Below are 19,870 nucleotides of genomic sequence, written 5' to 3'. Positions count from 1 at the left end.
CCATGCGTGGTGACGGTTGGCTGCGTCGGTTAGATCCCGGTGGAAGAGCCTATAGAGTCATCAGCGTCCGATGTCCAAATCAGGATAGATGTTTTGTTGTTGTAATATTCAGGCTACTCAGTCAGTAAATCACTCGGGAGAAGGACAGAGACAGATGTGCAGATTAAAAACAATCGAACCGTGGACCTCACGACGCGCTCCCATTCGCGGTCATGTTATACATGTTACACATCATCTCAAAGTTTTAACACCCGTTTTTATCCCGCAATTGGTTGTAAATAGTTGTTTATTTATCCGTCAAGAAACCAGGAAGCGACGGTAACCTAACACAGTAGTAAAGACAGAAAGCCCTTCCTTCTTTCGGTGCTTTAGAACGGAGCGCGGCAACCTGCCAGAAGCGGAACCTTAATCCAGTGTCAGATTCATCTCGGTAACGGATATGCCCGAGACGTGCAAAGATTAGGCCTGTACATGTCGTCCTCTTGTTTTTTTGGGGACGCACACCAACCCGGGGTGGTTTGTAATGCACAGTCCTGACGTTACGATCCGTCAGAATGTGACAGCAAATGCGCACTTTGCAGCGTTGCAAATAGTTGGTCCGTGTCGGGTCGCTGTCATGCGAAGAACATATTATCTTGGCCAATGCTGCTAATGTATCCTTGCTTCACGTCAGAAACCGTCGCCGTCGCGTCAACTGAGAAAGCGAAGCGTCGAAGGAATGTGTTGTCTTGAGTCTGCGCCGTAGCCTAGCTCTCTGTAGACTACCAGGGACACGCATTTAGTTCAGTCCCCACACACAAAGACCCAAGGTGAATTGAAAAACACTGTTGAAACGGTCTCGTAGTTAATGGTGGGACTCGCTCTCGTAATACTATCCTGAAATATCGTAGTAATAGTTATTGAGTCTATGACAGTTCATTGACATTGTACATGTTGTAGACTATATGATGTTTTCTTTCAGTACATTATGAATCACTCTGTTGGACTGATGCCAGGAATGCCCCTTTATAAATCATGTTTGCAACAATAACATGGTCCTGTGTTGCAGTAACACACACAGATACGGGCCACACACACACTCAAATAAAGTCAAGTGGCCTTCTCAAACAAATGTCTAGCACACACCCAACCATCTGGCTTATCAACTAGTTACCTGTTACAACTAGTCACACCTATTACAACTAGTCACCTGTTACAACTAGTCACACATGTTCCAACTAGTCACCTGTTACAACTAGTCACACATGTTAAAACTAGTCAGCTGTTACAACTAGTCACCTGTTACAACTAGTCACCTGTTACAATTAGTCACACATGTTACAACTAGTCACCTGTTACAACTAGTCACACATGTTCCAACTAGTCACCTGTTACAACTAGTCACACATGTTAAAACTAGTCAGCTGTTACAACTAGTCACACCTGTTACAACTAGTCACCTGTTACAACTAGTCACACATGTTACAACTAGTCACCTGTTACAACTAGTCACACATGTTACAACTAGTCACCTGTTACAACCATCACACCTATTACAACTAGTCACCTGTTACAACTAGTCACACATGTTCCAACTAGTCACCTGTTACAACTAGTCACACATGTTAAAACTAGTCAGCTGTTACAACTAGTCACACCTGTTACAACTAGTCACCTGTTACAACTAGTCACACATGTTACAACTAGTCACACCTGTTACAACTAGTCACACCTGTTACAACTAGTCACCTGTTACAACTAGTCACACATGTTACAACTAGTCACCTGTTACAACTAGTTACCTGTTACAACTAGTCAGCTGTCACAACTAGTCACCTGTTACAACTAGTCACACCTGTTACAACTAGTCATACCTGTTACAACTAGTCAGCTGTTACAACTAGTCAGCTGTCACAACTAGTCACCTGTTACAACTAGTCACACCTGTTACAACTAGTCACACCTGTTACAACTAGTTATACCTGTTACAACTAGTCACACCTGTTACAACTAGTTATACCTGTTCCAACTAGTCACACCTGTTACAACTAGTTATACCTGTTCCAACTAGTCACACCTGTTACAACTAGTCACACCTGGCACTCTCTCTCTCTCTTTCACTCTCTTGTGTTCACACACATATGTTATGTTCTATCCTCATGGGGACCTAAAATGTATTTCTATTCAAATCCTATTTTCCCCAACTCCTAACCCCTACCCCCTAACTCCTAACCCCTAACCCCTAACTCCTAACTCCTAACCCCTAACTCCTAACCCCTACCCCCTAACTCCTAACCCCTAACTCCTAACCCCCTAACCCCTACCCCCTACCCCCTAACCCAAAACCCTAAACCTAACCCCTACCCTAACCCCTACCCCCTAACTCAAAACCCTAAACCTAACTCCAACTCCTAACCCCCCTACCCCCTAACCCCTAACCCCTAACCCCTAACTCAAAACCCTAAACCTAACTCCTAACCCCTAACCCCTAACTCAAAACCGTAAACCTAACTCCTACTCCTAACCCCTAACTCCTAACCCTAACCCAAAACCCTAAACCTAACTCCTAACCCCTAACCCCTAACTCAAAACCCTAAACCTAACCCCTACCCCCTAACTCAAAACCCTAAACCTAACCCCTACCCCTAACTCAAAACCCTAAACCTAACCCCTACCCCCTAACTCAAAACCGTAAACCTAACTCCTACCCCTAACCCAAAACCCTAAACCTAACTCCTAACCCCTAACCCAAAACCCTAAACCTAACTCCTAACTCCTAACCCAAAACCCTAAACCTAACTCCTAACCCAAAACCTACCCCACTAACCCCTTACCCTAATTCTAACCCGAACGAACCCCTAAACTTAAAATAGCCTTTGTCATCATGGGGAAGTGGGAAATCTCCCCACAAACCAAGCCGCACGCACACACACACACACACACACACAAGCGCACACACTCACACACACACACTTTCCATAGTTGGAGTGTTGAGGCCAGTATATCACCTGTTCGTCTGTCATCACGCCTCTCTCTGGTGAATGGACTTTTCCCATCACACTGACTGGTTGGCTGAGAGGTGAGAACACACATGCTGACAGACTGGCCATTCGATCTCTGACACACACACACACACACACACACACACACACACACACACACACACACACACACACACACACACACACACACACACACACACACACACACACACACACACACACACACACACACACACACACACACACACACACACACACACACACACACACTGTCTCCTGATTACCTCATTGTGTGTGCTGGCCCATCTTTCTTTTCCCGGTGTTAACGGTTCCGGTACATTAACGGCCAGGTGTTGTCGGTGCACACGTACACCTCCTCTCTTACATTACCCTCCATCTCTCCCCAATCCATCCATCCTCCTCCCTCATTCTGTTCTCAGATGTGTGGTAGATTAACATGTGTGATAAGCAGGTATATTAAAGGGGATGATACACTGTAGGGGGTTAGTTTGTGCAGAGACACAGAACAGGAAGGAGCACAGAACAGGACAGGAAGGAGCACAGAACAGGACAGGAAGGAGCACACATCAGAATACAACAGCTGGTTTCACATTTTTTGTTTGTTTCGTTAATTTCCTTCCCACGTGCTGAAATGTGTAAAGGACTGTCCTCCCTTCCCTCGTCATGCTTGGAGAAGTGAGTATGGAAGTAGGTAGTACTGTATGTAGTGTGTAGTATGTAGTACTGTATGTAGTGTGTAGTGTGTAGTATGTAGTACTGTATGTAGTGTGTAGTGTGTAGTATGTAGTACTGTATGTAGTGTGTAGTATGTAGTACTGTATGTAGTGTGTAGTATGTAGTACTGTATGTAGTACTGTATGTAGTGTGTAGTATGTAGTACTGTATGTAGTGTGTAGTATGTAGTACTGTATGTAGTGTGTAGTATGTAGTACTGTATGTAGTGTGTAGTATGTAGTACTGTATATAGTGTGTAGTGTGTAGTATGTAGTACTGTATGTAGTGTGTTGTGTGTAGTATGTAGTACTGTATGTAATGTGTAGTGTGTAGTATGTAGTACTGTATGTAGTGTGTAGTATGTAGTACTGTATGTAGTGTGTAGTATGTAGTACTGTATGTAGTGTGTAGTGTGTAGTACTGTATGTAGTATGTAGTACTGTATGTAGTGTGTAGTGTGTAGTATGTAGTACTGTATGTAGTGTGTAGTATGTAGTACTGTATGTAGTGTGTAGTGTGTAGTATGTAGTACTGTATGTAGTGTGTAGTGTGTAGTACTGTATGTAGTGTGTAGTGTGTAGTATGTAGTACTGTATGTAGCGTGTAGTGTGTAGTATGAAATGTGTAGCACAGGAGGTTGGTGGCACCATAACTGGGGAGGCCAGGGCTCGTGGTAATGACTGGAGCAGAACTAGTGGAATGGTATCAAATACATCAGACACATGGTTGGATGCCAGTCCATTTACTCCATTCCGGTCATTATTATGAGCCGTCCTCCCCTGGTATGTAGTATGTAGTATGTAATATGTATTGTGTAGTATGTAGTATGTAGTGTGTAATATGTATTGTGTAGTATGTAGTATGTAGTGTGTAGTATGTAGTGTGTAGTAGTATGTATTGTGTAGTATGTAGTGTGTAGTATGTAGTATGTAGTAGTATGTATTGTGTAGTATGTAGTGTGTAGTATGTATTGTGTAGTATGTAGTGTGTAGTATGTAGTGTGTAGTATGTATTGTGAAGTATGTAGTGTGTAATATGTATTGTGTAGTATGTATTGTGTAGTATGTAGTGTGTAATATGTATTGTGTAGTATGTAGTGTGTAGTATGTAGTGTGTAATAGTATGTATTGTGTAGTATGTATTGTGTAGTATGTAGTGTGTAGTATGTATTGTGTAGTATGTAGTATGTAGTGTGTAATATGTATTGTGTAGTATGTAGTGTGTAGTATGTAGTGTGTAGTATGTATTGTGTAGTATGTATTGTGTAGTATGTAGTGTGTAGTATGTATTGTGTAGTATGTAGTATGTAGTGTGTAATATGTATTGTGTAGTATGTAGTATGTAGTGTGTAGTATGTAGTGTGTAGTAGTATGTATTGTGTAGTATGTAGTGTGTAGTATGTATTGTGTAGTATGTAGTATGTAGTAGTATGTATTGTGTAGTATGTAGTGTGTAGTATGTATTGTGTAGTATGTAGTATGTAGTGTGTAGTATGTAGTGTGTAGTATGTATTGTGTAGTATGTAGTGTGTAATATGTATTGTGTAGTATGTATTGTGTAGTATGTAGTGTGTAATATGTATTGTGTAGTATGTAGTGTGTAGTATGTAGTGTGTAATAGTATGTATTGTGTAGTATGTATTGTGTAGTATGTAGTGTGTAGTATGTATTGTGTAGTATGTAGTGTGTAATATGTATTGTGTAGTATGTAGTGTATAGTATGTAGTGTGTAGTAGTATGTATTGTGTAGTATGTAGTGTGTAGTATGTAGTGTGTAGTATGTAGTATGTAGTGTGTAGTATGTAGTGTGTAGTATGTATTGTGTAGTATGTATTGTGTAGTATGTAGTGTGTAGTATGTATTGTGTAGTATGTAGTATGTAGTGTGTAGTAGAGAGACCAGTGTGTTTGTTGACGGAGAAGGTTGATGTGTTTTGTTGAAGGATAGGTTGATGTGATTGTTGAAGGAGAGGTTGATGTGTTTTGTTGAAGGAGAGGTTGATGTGATTGTTGAAAGGAGAAGGTTGATGTGATTGTTGAAGGAGAAGATTAATGTGATTGTTGAAGGAGAAGGTTGATATGATTAGATTTTTAGATATAGAGAACAAACTAAATGTGTGTGTGTGTGTGTGTGTGTGTGTGTAGTATGTATTGTGTAGTATGTAGTGTGTAGTATGTATTGTGTAGTATGTAGTGTGTAGTATGTATTGTGTAGTATGTAGTGTGTAGTATGTATTGTGTAGTATGTAGTATGTAGTGTGTAGTATGTAGTGTGTAGTATGTATTGTGTAGTATGTATTGTGTAGTATGTAGTGTGTAGTATGTATTGTGTAGTATGTAGTGTGTAGTATGTATTGTGTAGTATGTAGTATGTAGTGTGTAATATGTATTGTGTAGTATGTAGTATGTAGTGTGTAGTATGTAGTGTGTAGTAGTATGTATTGTGTAGTATGTAGTGTGTAGTATGTATTGTGTAGTATGTAGTATGTAGTAGTATGTAGTATGTATTGTGTAGTATGTAGTGTGTAGTATGTATTGTGTAGTATGTAGTGTGTAGTATGTAGTGTGTAGTATGTATTGTGAAGTATGTAGTGTGTAATATGTATTGTGTAGTATGTATTGTGTAGTATGTAGTGTGTAGTATGTAGTGTGTAATAGTATGTATTGTGTAGTATGTATTGTGTAGTATGTAGTGTGTAGTATGTATTGTGTAGTATGTAGTGTGTAATATGTATTGTGTAGTATGTAGTGTATAGTATGTAGTGTGTAGTAGTATGTATTGTGTAGTATGTAGTGTGTAGTATGTAGTGTGTAGTATGTATTGTGTAGTATGTAGTATGTAGTAGTATGTATTGTGTAGTATGTAGTGTGTAGTATGTATTGTGTAGTATGTAGTGTGTAGTATGTAGTGTGTAGTATGTATTGTGAAGTATGTAGTGTGTAATATGTATTGTGTAGTATGTATTGTGTAGTATGCAGTGTGTAATATGTATTGTGTAGTATGTAGTGTGTAGTATGTAGTGTGTAATAGTATGTATTGTGTAGTATGTATTGTGTAGTATGTAGTGTGTAGTATGTATTGTGTAGTATGTAGTGTGTAATATGTATTGTGTAGTATGTAGTGTGTAGTATGTAGTGTGTAGTAGTATGTATTGTGTAGTATGTAGTGTGTAGTGTGTAGTATGTAGTGTGTAGTAGTATGTATTGTGTAGTATGTATTGTAGTATGTAGTGTGTAGTATGTATTGTGTAGTGTGTAGTATGTATTGTGTAGTATGTATTGTGTAGTATGTATTGTGTAGTATGTGGTGTGTAGTATGTATTGTGTAGTATGTATTGTGTAGTATGTAGTATGTATTGTGTAATATGTATTGTGTAGTATGTATTGTGTAGTGTGTATTGTGTAGTATGTACTGTGTAGTGTGTATTGTGTAGTATGTATTGTGTAGTGTGTATTGTGTAGTATGTATTGTGTATTGTGTAGTATGTATTGTGTAGTATGTATTGTGTAGTATGTATTGTGTAGTGTGTATTGTGTAGTATGTATTGTGTAGTGTGTGAGGATGCATCATAGTTTCTAAAGAGAGACCAGTGTGTTTGTTGACGGAGAAGGTTGATGTGTTTTGTTGAAGGAGAGGTTGATGTGATTGTTGAAGGAGAGGTTGATGTGTTTTGTTGAAGGAGAGGTTGATGTGATTGTTGAAAGGAGAAGGTTGATGTGATTGTTGAAGGAGAAGATTAATGTGATTGTTGAAGCTGAAGGTTGATGTGATTGTTGAAGGAGAAGGTTGATGTGATTGTTGAAGGAGAAGGTTGATGTGATTGTTGAAGGAGAGGTTGATGTGATTGTTGAAGGAGAAGGTTGATGTGTTTTGTTGAAGGAGAAGGCTGATGTGTTTTGTTGAAGGAGAAGGTTGTGTTTTGTTGAAGGAGAAGGTTGATGTGATTGTTGAAGGAGAAGGTTGATGTGTTTTGTTGAAGGAGAAGGTTGATGTGTTTTGTTGAAGGAGAAGGTTGATGTGATTGTTGAAGCAGAAGGTTGATGTGATTGTTGAAGGAGAGGGTTGATGTGATTGTTGAAGGAGAAGGTTGATGTGTTTTGTTGAAGGAGAAGGTTGATGTGTTTTGTTGAAGGAGAAGGTTGATGTGTTTTGTTGAAGGAGAAGGTTGATGTGATTGTTGAAGGAGAAGGTTGATGTGTTTTGTTGAAGGAGAAGGTTGATGTGTTTTGTTGAAGGAGAAGGTTGATGTGATTGTTGAAGGGGAAGGTTGATGTGATTGTTGAAGGAGAAGGTTGATATGATTAGATTTTTAGATATAGAGAACAAACTAAATGTGTGTGTGTGTGTGTGTGTGTGTGTGTGTGTGTGTGTGTGTGTGTGTGTGTGTGTGTGTGTGTGTGTGTGTGTGTGTGTGTGTGTGTGTGTGTGTGTGTGTGTGTGTGTGTGTGTGTGTGTGTGTGTGTGCGTGTTCCAGAGCAAAGGGGATGCGGGTGAAGTTGAGTCACCTGGCTGACAAACAGGAGTGGACACATCACAAACACAGGTAACCTGTCTGTCTGTCTGTCTGTCTGTCTGTCTGTCTGTCTGTCTGTCTGTCTGTCTGTCTGTCTGTCTGTCTGTCTGTCTGTCTGTCTGTCTGTCTGTCTGTCTGTCTGTCTGTCTGTCTGTCTGTCTGTCTGTCTGTCTGTCTGTCTGTCTGTCTGTCTGTCTGTCTGTCTGTCTCTGTCTGTCTGTCTGTCTGTCTGTCTGTCTGTCTGTCTGTCTGTCTGTCTGTCTGTCTGTCTACCATTCTACACCAGTGAGCTACTGCAGTCTTGAGTTACGTCAGGAACTGTGGGTTGTTTAGCTGACATCAGAGCTTCTCCCTAATCTCTTTCTCTATAACCTCATGCCTGTTCTAAAGGGTCCATGAGGACAGGACTCTTCAGGATCTGGAGTCTCTACTCAACAGCAAGAGTAAGATCTAGTCCATCTCTTCTCTCTCTCTCTCTTCTTTGTCCCCCTCTCTCTTCTATCGCTCTTCTCTTTTCCTCTCTTCCCTTTCTCTCCCGCTCTCATCTCTTTGTCACTTTTTCTTCTATCTCCCTCTCTCTTCTCTCTCCTTCTTTTCAGTCCCTCTCTCTTCACTCTCCCTCCCTATCTCTTATTCGCTTTCTCCCTCTTCTCTCTCCCCCTCTCTGCCTCTTCTCTCTTTCTCTCCCTCCTTCTCTTCTCTCTCTCTAATTACACTGATACGTTTCCGTGGCAATGTATAGTTTGACTTGTTGAAATGCCCCCCCCCCCCCTTCTACCAGTTGGCCAGAAAGCTTTCCTCTGGTTCCTGCAGTCTGAGTTCAGTGAGGAGAACCTGCAGTTCTGGTTGGCCTGTGAGGAGTACAGGGTTACCCCTCCATGGCAGCAGGAGGCCAAGGCCCAGTCTATGTACTGCCAGTACATCAACCCTGGTTCACCACAGGAGGTAGGTGGAGTGTTGTGTAGATGCTGTCTAAATGTTGTATATACATTTTACAGACGTTGTATAGATGTTGTGTGAATGTTGTAGAAGTAAGTAGGCCTTGTCTGAGCCAGAACAGTCCAGAGGGGCGAGAGCCCCCCATTTCTCATATTTTATTTCTGTAGCATAAGGAAGCTCGATGTAAAGTGGCTTGTGAGGTGTGGAAACACTTTGTTGCTTTTATGAATTTTGTTTTGCTGCTTTTTGTTCTATGTTGCTTTGTCTGTATGCTATGTCTTGCTTGTCCTATGTTGCTATGTCTTGCTTGTTCTATGGTGCTATTGTCTATATTGTAACTGTTTTTAATAACCTGCCCAGGGACTGCGGTTGAAAATTAGCCGGCTGGCTAAAACCGGCACTTTTACTGAAACGTTGATTAATGTGCACTGTCCCTGTAAAAATAAAATAAAATAAACTAAAAGTACACCCCCTGGACAGGATGCTAGTGAACGTTGTACAGGCGTTGTCTGAACATTGTGTGTGTTGTTGCCAGGTGAACCTGGATGCTGAGACCAGGGAGGCTCTACTGAGAGTGACGGAGGAGCCTGCAGGCGACACATTCCACGAGGCCCAACAACACGTCTACCACCTGATGGCCAAAGACTCTTATCCTCGCTTCCTGCGCTCCCCACACTGCCTGGAGGCCCTTAGGGTTCCTTAGATATTCCACAGCGCCACCTGCTGCCCCGGGGGACCACACAACAACATAATAACAAGCTGTGTTTTATAACAACATTAGAATTTATATAATTTATATTTATTCTCAAGTCTTAGTAGACACTCATATGTGAGTTGTAAGATGTTTGTGTTTATCATAAATATGGTATAACTGGTATATGTCCATGTAGTTCATAATCAAGTGTTTTGACAGGAACTGAGATCCTGAGTATTCTAGTCAAATCAAATTGGTCACATACACATATTTAACAGATGTTATTGGTCCATATTTATCAGATGTTATTGGTCATATACACATATTTATCAGATGTTATTGGTCCATATTTAACAGATGTTATTGGTCCATATTTATCAGATGTTATTGGTCCATATTTAACAGATGTTATTGGTCCATATTTAACAGATGTTATTGGTCCATATTTAACAGATGTTATTGGTCCATATTTTACAGATGCTATTGGTCCATATTTAACAGATACTATTGGTCCATATTTAACAGATGCTATTGGTCCATATTTAACAGATGTTATTGGTCCATATTTAACAGATACTATTGGTCCATATTTAACAGATGTTATTGGTCCATATTTAACAGATGTTATTGGTCCATATTTAACAGATGTTATTGGTCCATATTTAACAGATGCTATTGGTCCATATTTAACAGATGTTATTGGTCCATACACATATTTAACAGATGTTATTGGTCACATACACATATTTAACAGATGTTATTGGTCATATACACATATTTAACAGATGTTATTGGTCATATACACATATTTATCAGATGTTATTGGTCCATATTTAACAGATGTTATTGGTCCATATTTATCAGATGTTATTGGTCCATATTTAACAGATGTTATTGGTCACATACACATATTTAACAGATGTTATTGGTCCATACACATATTTAACAGATGTTATTGGTCACATATTTAACAGATGTTATTGGTCCATATTTAACAGATGTTATTGGTCCATACACATATTTAACAGATGTTATTGGTCCATACACATATTTAACAGATGTTATTGGTCCATACACATATTTAACAGATGTTATTGGTCACATACACATATTTAACAGATGTTATTGGTCCATATTTAACAGATGTTATTGGTCACATACACATATTTAACAGATGTTATTGGTCCATATTTAACAGATGTTATTGGTCACATACACATATTTATCAGATGTTATTGGTCCATATTTAACAGATGCTATTGGTCCATATTTAACAGATGTTATTGGTCCATATTTAACAGATGTTATTGGTCATATACACATATTTAACAGATGTTATTGGTCCATATTTAACAGATGTTATTGGTCACATACACATATTTATCAGATGTTATTGGTCCATATTTAACAGATGCTATTGGTCCATATTTAACAGATGTTATTGGTCCATATTTATCAGATGTTATTGGTCCATATTTAACATATGTTATTGGTCCATACACATATTTAACAGATGTTATTGGTCCATATTTTAACAGATGTTATTGGTCCATATTTAACAGATGCTATTGGTCCATACACATATTTAACAGATGTTATTGGTCACATACACATATTTAACAGATGTTATTGGTCCATATTTAACAGATGTTATTGGTCCATATTTTAACAGATGTTATTGGTCACATATATTTAACAGATGTTATTGGTCCATATTTAACAGATGTTATTGGTCACATACACATATTTAACAGATGTTATTGGTCCATATTTAACAGATGCTATTGGTCCATATTTAACAGATGTTATTGGTCATATACACATATTTAACAGATGTTATTGGTCATATACACATATTTAACAGATGTTATTGGTCCATATTTATCAGATGTTATTGGTCCATATTTAACAGATGTTATTGGTCCATATTTATCAGATGTTATTGGTCCATATTTAACAGATGTTATTGGTCCATATTTAACAGATGTTATTGGTCCATATTTAACAGATGTTATTGGTCCATACACATATTTAACAGATGTTATTGGTCACATACACATATTTAACAGATGTTATTGGTCCATATTTAACAGATGCTATTGGTCCATACACATATTTAACAGATGTTATTGGTCACATACACATATTTAACAGATGTTATTGGTCCATATTTAACAGATGTTATTGGTCACATACACATATTTAACAGATGTTATTGGTCACATACACATATTTAACAGATGTTATTGGTCCATATTTAACAGATGTTATTGGTCACATACACATATTTAACAGATGTTATTGGTCCATATTTAACAGATGTTATTGGTCACATACACATATTTAACAGATGTTATTGGTCCATATTTAACAGATGCTATTGGTCCATATTTAACAGATGTTATTGGTCCATATTTAACAGATGCTATTGGTCCATATTTATCAGATGTTATTGGTCCATATTTAACAGATGTTATTGGTCCATATTTATCAGATGTTATTGGTCCATATTTAACAGATGTTATTGGTCCATATTTAACAGATGTTATTGGTCACATACACATATTTAACAGATGTTATTGGTCACATACACATATTTAACAGATGCTATTGGTCCATATTTAACAGATGTTATTGGTCCATACACATATTTAACAGATGCTATTGGTCCATATTTAACAGATGTTATTGGTCCATATTTAACAGATGTTATTGGTCACATACACATATTTAACAGATGTTATTGGTCACATACACATATTTAACAGATGTTATTGGTCCATACACATATTTAACAGATGTTATTGGTCCATACACATATTTAACAGATGCTATTGGTCCATATTTAACAGATGTTATTGGTCCATACACATATTTAACAGATGCTATTGGTCCATATTTAACAGATGTTATTGGTCCATACACATATTTAACAGATGTTATTGGTCACATACACATATTTAACAGATGTTATTGGTCCATACACATATTTAACAGATGTTATTGGTCCATACACATATTTAACAGATGTTATTGGTCACATACACATATTTAACAGATGTTATTGGTCCATACACATATTTAACAGATGTTATTGGTCCATACACATATTTAACAGATGTTATTGGTCACATACACATATTTAACAGATGTTATTGGTCCATATTTAACAGATGTTATTGGTCACATACACATATTTAACAGATGTTATTGGTCCATATTTAACAGATGTTATTGGTCCATACACATATTTAACAGATGCTATTGGTCCATATTTAACAGATGCTATTGGTCCATATTTAACAGATGTTATTGGTCCATATTTATCAGATGTTATTGGTCCATATTTAACAGATGTTATTGGTCCATATTTATCAGATGTTATTGGTCCATATTTAACAGATGTTATTGGTCCATATTTAACAGATGTTATTGGTCCATACACATATTTAACAGATGCTATTGGTCCATATTTAACAGATGTTATTGGTCCATATTTAACAGATGTTATTGGTCCATATTTAACAGATGTTATTGGTCATATACACATATTTAACAGATGTTATTGGTCCATATTTAACAGATGTTATTGGTCAATATTTAACAGATGTTATTGGTCCATATTTAACAGATGTTATTGGTCCATACACATATTTAACAGATGTTATTGGTCCATATTTAACAGATGTTATTGGTCCATATTTAACAGATGTTATTGGTCCATATTTAACAGATGTTATTGGTCATATACACATATTTAACAGATGTTATTGGTCCATATTTAACAGATGTTATTGGTCCATATTTAACAGATGTTATTGGTCATATACACATATTTAACAGATGTTATTGGTCCATATTTATCAGATGTTATTGGTCCATATTTAACAGATGTTATTGGTCCATATTTATCAGATGTTATTGGTCCATATTTAACAGATGTTATTGGTCCATATTTAACAGATGTTATTGGTCCATATTTAACAGATGTTATTGGTCATATACACATATTTATCAGATGTTATTGGTCCATATTTATCAGATGTTATTGGTCACATACACATATTTAACAGATGCTATTGGTCCATATTTATCAGATGTTATTGGTCCATATTTAACAGATGTTATTGGTCACATACACATATTTAATAAATGTTATTGGTCACATACACATATTTAACAGATGTTTATTGGTCACATATATTTAACAGATGTTATTGGTCACATACACATATTTAACAGATGTTTATTGGTCCATATTTAACAGATGTTATTGGTCACATACACATATTTAACAGATGTTATTGGTCCATATTTAACAGATGTTATTGGTCATATACACATATTTATCAGATGTTATTGGTCATATTCACATATTTATCAGATGTTATTGGTCCATATTTAACAGATGTTATTGGTCCATATTTAACAGATGTTATTGGTCCATATTTAATAAATGTTATTGGTCACATACACATATTTAACAGATGTTTATTGGTCCATATTTAACAGATGTTATTGGTCCATATTTAACAGATGTTATTGGTCCATATTTAATAAATGTTATTGGTCCATACACATATTTAACAGATGTTATTGGTCCATATTTAACAGATGTTATTGGTCCATATTTAACAGATGTTATTGGTCCATATTTAATAAATGTTATTGGTCACATACACATATTTAACAGATGTTTATTGGTCCATATTTAACAGATGTTATTGGTCACATACACATATTTATCAGATGGTATTGTATGTAGGAAATGCTTGTGTTCCTCGATTAACAGTGCAGTAATATTTCACTGAGTAACCCAGGATTACAGATGCTCTTCTGTAGAGGGAGTTATAACTGTATTAGTATGAGAAACGTGTATGTGCCCAGGATTACATGTATGTGCCCAGGATTACATGTATGTGCCCAGGATTACATGTATGTGTCCAGGATTACATGTATGTGCCCAGGATTACATGTATGTTCTGGATTACATGTATGTGCCCAGGATTACATGTATGTGCCCAGGATTACATGTATGTGCCCAGGATTACATGTATGTCCCAGGATTACATGTATGTGCAGAGTTCATTGGATGTTCATGCTGAACTAGAGTGAAATGTATCCGTAACTTTCCAGAAACCTGTCGGCCTTATATTCTGGTGAGGTTGGGGCTGTCCATGTCCCATAACTTTCAGAAACCTGTCTACTTTATGTTCTGGTGAGGTTAGGGCTGTCCATGTCCCATAACTTTCAGAAACCTGTCTACTTTATGTTCTGGTGAGGTTAGGGCTGTCCATGTCCCATAACTTTCAGAAACCTGTCTACTTTATGTTCTGGTGAGGTTAGGGCTGTCCATGTCCCATAACTTTCCAGAAACCGGTCTACTTTATGTTCTGGTGAGGTTAGGGCTGTCCATGTCCCATAACTTTCCAGAAACCGGTCTACTTTATGTTCTGGTGAGGTTAGGGTTGTCCATGTCCCATAACTTTCAGAAACCTGTCGACTTTATGTTCTGGTGAGTTTAGGGCTGTCCATGTCCCATAACTTTCCAGAAACCCTGGTTGGAAGAGTCCCTGTCATCTGAATGGAGCTCCTCTACTGTTCTCTATCTGTCCAATAAAACCAGCAAAAACACAGTTGAAAAAGCAAGGCGTTACCTGATCATGTGCTTGACTGAGGTGAATACACACCTGGTGGAATTTCACACTGGGAGCAAAGCATCATGGGAGTGTAAACAAAGTGTGGGTGGAGGAGAAAGAGAGACCTGCACTAAACAGCAGCTCTGAGGTAAAGAGGAAAGTGTATGAACACAAAACACCTGACACGCCCACACACAGGTCTGGCTAGGTCTACACAGGTCTGGATAGGTCTACACACACCAACACACAGGTCTGGATAGGCCTACACAGGTCTGGATAGGTCTACACAGGTCTGGCTAGGTCTACACAGGTCTGGATAGGTCTACACAGGTCTGGATAGGTCTACACAGGTCTGGATAGGTCTACACAGGTCTGGATAGGTCTACACAGGTCTGGATAGGTCTACACAGGTCTGGCTAGGTCTACACAGGTCTGGATAGGTCTACACAGGTCTGGATAGGTCTACACAGGTCTGGATAGGTCTACACAGGTCTGGATAGGTCTACACAGGTCTGGCTAGGTCTACACAGGTCTGGCTAGGTCTACACAGGTCTGGCTAGGTCTACACAGGTCTGGCTAGGTCTACACAGGTCTGGATAGGTCTACACAGGTCTGGCTGGTCTGGATAGGTCTACACACCCACACACAGGTCTGGCTAGGTCTACACACGTCTGGATAGGTCTACACACCCACACACAGGTCTGGATAGGTCTACACACGTCTGGATAGGTCTACACACACCCATACACAGGTCTGGATAGGTCTACACACACCCATACACAGGTCTGGATAGGACTACACACACCCATACACAGGTCTGGATAGGACTACACACACCCATACACAGGTCTGGATAGGACTACACACACCCATACACAGGTCTGGATAGGTCTACACACACCCATACACAGGTCTGGATAGGTCTACACACACCCATACACAGGTCTGGATAGGACTACACACACCCATACACAGGTCTGGATAGGACTACACACACCCATACACAGGTCTGGCTCGGTCTCCACAGGTCTGGATAGGTCTACACAGGCCCATACAAGACAAAATAACTGTTACGTTACAAAATGTCCATCGTTTTTTATTCACGTCCTTTGCATTGGAATACAGTATATGGGAGAAACGTGTGTCTCAGTTCTGAAGACAGTGCAACACGAGACAAGAATCACACAAAACTAAATACTCGATGGCCCCTTCAATACACACGACAGAGATCCCAAATGTCGACCGTTGACTATCTAGGGTGCATCTCAATATTCCTCTGTTGGCATCCTCACGTTCCTCGTCTCCTTTCCTTGTCTCCTCGAGGCGATAGCAAGCAGCCAATTCTACCAGAAAAACTCACCAACACTGACTACTACAGCACCATCTATTGGAGACGTGGATATTACACTCCTCAGCCGTGACGTACAGGACTTCATGTCAGTCCATACAGCAGTGCCAAACACATTGTATTCGTTCCAAATGCCGCCCTACTCTCTACACAGTGCACTACTTTAGACAGAGCCCTATGGGCCCCTGTTCAAAAAGTATAACACTATATAGGGAATAGGGTGCCATCTGGGAGACATATTTAACTTCTATCTAGCACAGCGAAAGCAGTCAGAGCAGACAGACAGAATAACAGAGTTTATTTGGAGGTGCTGGGTGCAGGGTGGTTGGGATGGTTGTTTCCTTTAGAGGGGTTGGTTTCACCTCCGCCCCTTCACAATACTCAGTCTCTTGTGGAGTTTCGTACTGGCTCGGTGAGTCACCTCTTCCTCTATCTTGTTCCTGATCGCCACCTCCAGGCCCTGGGGGGGGAACAGCAGGGGACATGGGATTAGGGAGCAGCCACACGGATTCATTCATATACAACTTACATCATCGCCTAAAGAAAAGCATTCCTCACCTCGGGACATTTCAATGGGGGACAATCCAGGACATGTCTACATACATACATCTGCATTCATCTGAGTTTTTGTCCGTCAGAGTACAACTCATCCCTACTTTTTCGGATGAGTTGCACACGTTATAAGATGGGACAATTTCTGGGTCCTGTCAGGGTCCTGTCTGGGACGTGTCAGGGTCCAGGTTCTCTGAGAGGATTCCATCTGTATCCCAGTGCATGTTGCCTCAGATGGTATGTCCCAGAGACAGACCACAGTGGATCCTCCTCAGATGGTATGACCCAGAGACAGACCGTACTGGATTCTCCTCAGATGGTATGTCCCACAGAAACAGACCGTAGTGGATTCTCCTCAGATGGTATGTCCCACAGAGACAGACCGTACTGGATTCTCCTCAGATGGTATGTCCCACAGAAACAGACCGTAGTGGATTCTCCTCAGATGGTATGTCCCAGAGACAGACCACAGTGGATTCTCCTCAGATGGTATGTCCCAGAGAAACAGACCGTAGTGGATCCTCCTCAGATGGTATGACCTGCTGTCCTATAGCTACTGTCCTATAGCTGCTGTCCTATAGCTGCTGTCCTATAGCTGCTGTCCTATAGCTGCTGTCCTATAGCTGCTGTCCTATAGCTACTGTCCTATAGCTACTGTCCTATAGCTGCTGTCTTACCTTCTTCAACTGCTGTTGCTGTACCACTTTAACCTTCTTCGGTGCGATCGACCTCCCTGTGAAACAGCAGCAACAAGTGAGGGGTGAGATTTGTAACCAACAGTAAAACCTCAGAGTAGATATTTATTGACCCCCTTACAAAAAACACACCGTGGTTAAAGGGGCCAACAATAACACCTCAGAGTAGATTCATTTATTGACCCCCACCTTACAAAAAAAACACACCATGGTTAAAGGGGCCAACAATAACACCTCAGAGTAGATATTCATTGACCCCCTTACAAAAAACACACCGTGGTTAAAGGGGCCAACAATAACACCTCAGAGTAGATATTTATTGACCCCCTTGGTTAAAGGGGCAAAAAACACACCATGGTTAAAGGGGCCAACAATAACACCTCAGAGTAGATATTCATTGACCCCCTTACAAAAAAACACACCGTGGTTAAAGGGGCCAACAATAACACCTCAGAGTAGATATTTATTGACCCCCTTTAAAGGGGCAAAAAACACACCGTAGTTAAAGGGGCCAACAACAACATCTCAGAGTAGATATTTATTGACCCCCTTACAAAAAACACACCGTGGTTAAAGGGGCCAACAAAGCAAACACCCCGCCTCCGTTTCGTTAAATCGTTGAGGGATGGTTCTGATGGGTTGAACTATGCTCATCATGAGGCATTTATACAAAGTTATATTCTTCGAGAATCAATGGCTATAACCTTACTTTAAAAGTGAAGCAATGTATGTAGCAATTGCAGATTGTACCCTTAAGCCAAAATAGATTCGTAACAAGTACTGTAGAAGTTAAGCTACGTTTCCATTTGGAGCAGCCCATAAGGGAATCAAGGTTAGCTAGTTGGCAGGGGAATGGAAGACCAGGCACTGTGTAATCGTTGTGTGACTGATAATGCCATTACAAATCTCCCTATAAATAGCTAAGCTGCCCTACAGTTCTCCTTCACGAGTTGTCAGCAGGGCCAGTAAGTAGAGGCCTAAACATCGGGACAACTTTCGAATGTATCTTGTTATGCACATGCGATGGTACGCGATGCAATTCAAATGATTGTGCTATGATGAGTTTCATTTGAGGGGGCGCCCGCACCCTTGATAGTCTAGTTCCCACGCAGTTTTTCCAATAGAAACTGTCTCCTCACTGAACCGTGTTTGAGCCAACATGTCCGCCGCAACACGTCGCAAATACTTTTTGAGTATATTTACGGAGTCCAGGCGAAATCGCTAGAATGCAAGACATCAACCATATCACTCTGTACCTACCTCCTTTTCTGGGACCTTTGTTTTTTTGAGGTTTCTTGGTTCCACCGGGCTGCGCTTTGAACTTCTGTTTACCTTGCGCCATCTTGCCTCGGAGCTGTTTTCGCCGTATTGTTCCAGACCGGATGTAGATGGGCGTTACAACATGGCATTCTGGGATACTGGAGTACTGAGGTGTGGAAAATACGAAAATAGTCTCTGGAATATTTTTTGAACTGAATTAATAAAATGTTTGAATTGTGCCAAGTTAGATACATTACTTATTTAACATGCACATTGACATGAAATCCATGTATAAATTAGATAGGCTATCATTGTATGTACTAAGAAATGTCCCACGACCTAAAAGATACAACGCCGACAGCTGTAATGTTTTTTGTTCACTCTTTATTGTATTGTCGTGAAAGAGAAATCTCTTCTTAATTCGGGTATGCAGTTTACAACATTATATTCATATTAAAAAAACATCAATTTTTGACCTATTTCCACATGATACAAAACTAAACCCCAGATATGAA

At 39.4% G+C, this 19,870-nt stretch overlaps 1 protein-coding gene and 1 pseudogene across 1 annotated transcript; one reads left to right on the top strand and one right to left on the bottom strand.

Annotated features, from left to right (window-relative positions):
• The first annotated feature begins 3,494 nt into the window (after nt 1-3,494).
• Nucleotides 3,495-10,223, top strand: LOC124021123 (regulator of G-protein signaling 4-like). The gene is made up of 5 exons (XM_046336452.1): nt 3,495-3,677; nt 8,190-8,258; nt 8,619-8,671; nt 9,010-9,173; nt 9,703-10,223. The coding sequence occupies exons 1-5, from the start codon at nt 3,634-3,636 to the stop codon at nt 9,868-9,870; spliced, it is 498 nt and encodes a 165-aa protein (XP_046192408.1). The 5' UTR covers nt 3,495-3,633; the 3' UTR covers nt 9,871-10,223.
• Nucleotides 10,224-16,580: 6,357 nt separating this feature from the next.
• Nucleotides 16,581-19,506, bottom strand: LOC124021131 (annotated as a pseudogene).
• Nucleotides 19,507-19,870: the final 364 nt, after the last annotated feature.

Source organism: Oncorhynchus gorbuscha, unplaced genomic scaffold (genome assembly GCF_021184085.1).
Source record: "Oncorhynchus gorbuscha isolate QuinsamMale2020 ecotype Even-year unplaced genomic scaffold, OgorEven_v1.0 Un_scaffold_1058, whole genome shotgun sequence".
In the NCBI taxonomy this organism is placed as follows: domain Eukaryota; kingdom Metazoa; phylum Chordata; class Actinopteri; order Salmoniformes; family Salmonidae; genus Oncorhynchus; species Oncorhynchus gorbuscha.
Note: the sequence above shows the minus strand (reverse complement) of the source record. Positions and strands in the feature narration are given on the sequence as shown.

Excerpts from the sequence above, each read along its gene's own strand:
- LOC124021123 (XM_046336452.1), top strand. The coding sequence starts at position 3,634 with ATGTGTAAAGGACTGTCCTCCCTTCCCTCGTCATGCTTGGAGAA. Across the intron at positions 3,678-8,189 it reads CCCTCGTCATGCTTGGAGAA|AGCAAAGGGGATGCGGGTGA; the intron begins GTGAGTATGGAA and ends TGCGTGTTCCAG. Across the intron at positions 8,259-8,618 it reads TGGACACATCACAAACACAG|GGTCCATGAGGACAGGACTC; the intron begins GTAACCTGTCTG and ends CCTGTTCTAAAG.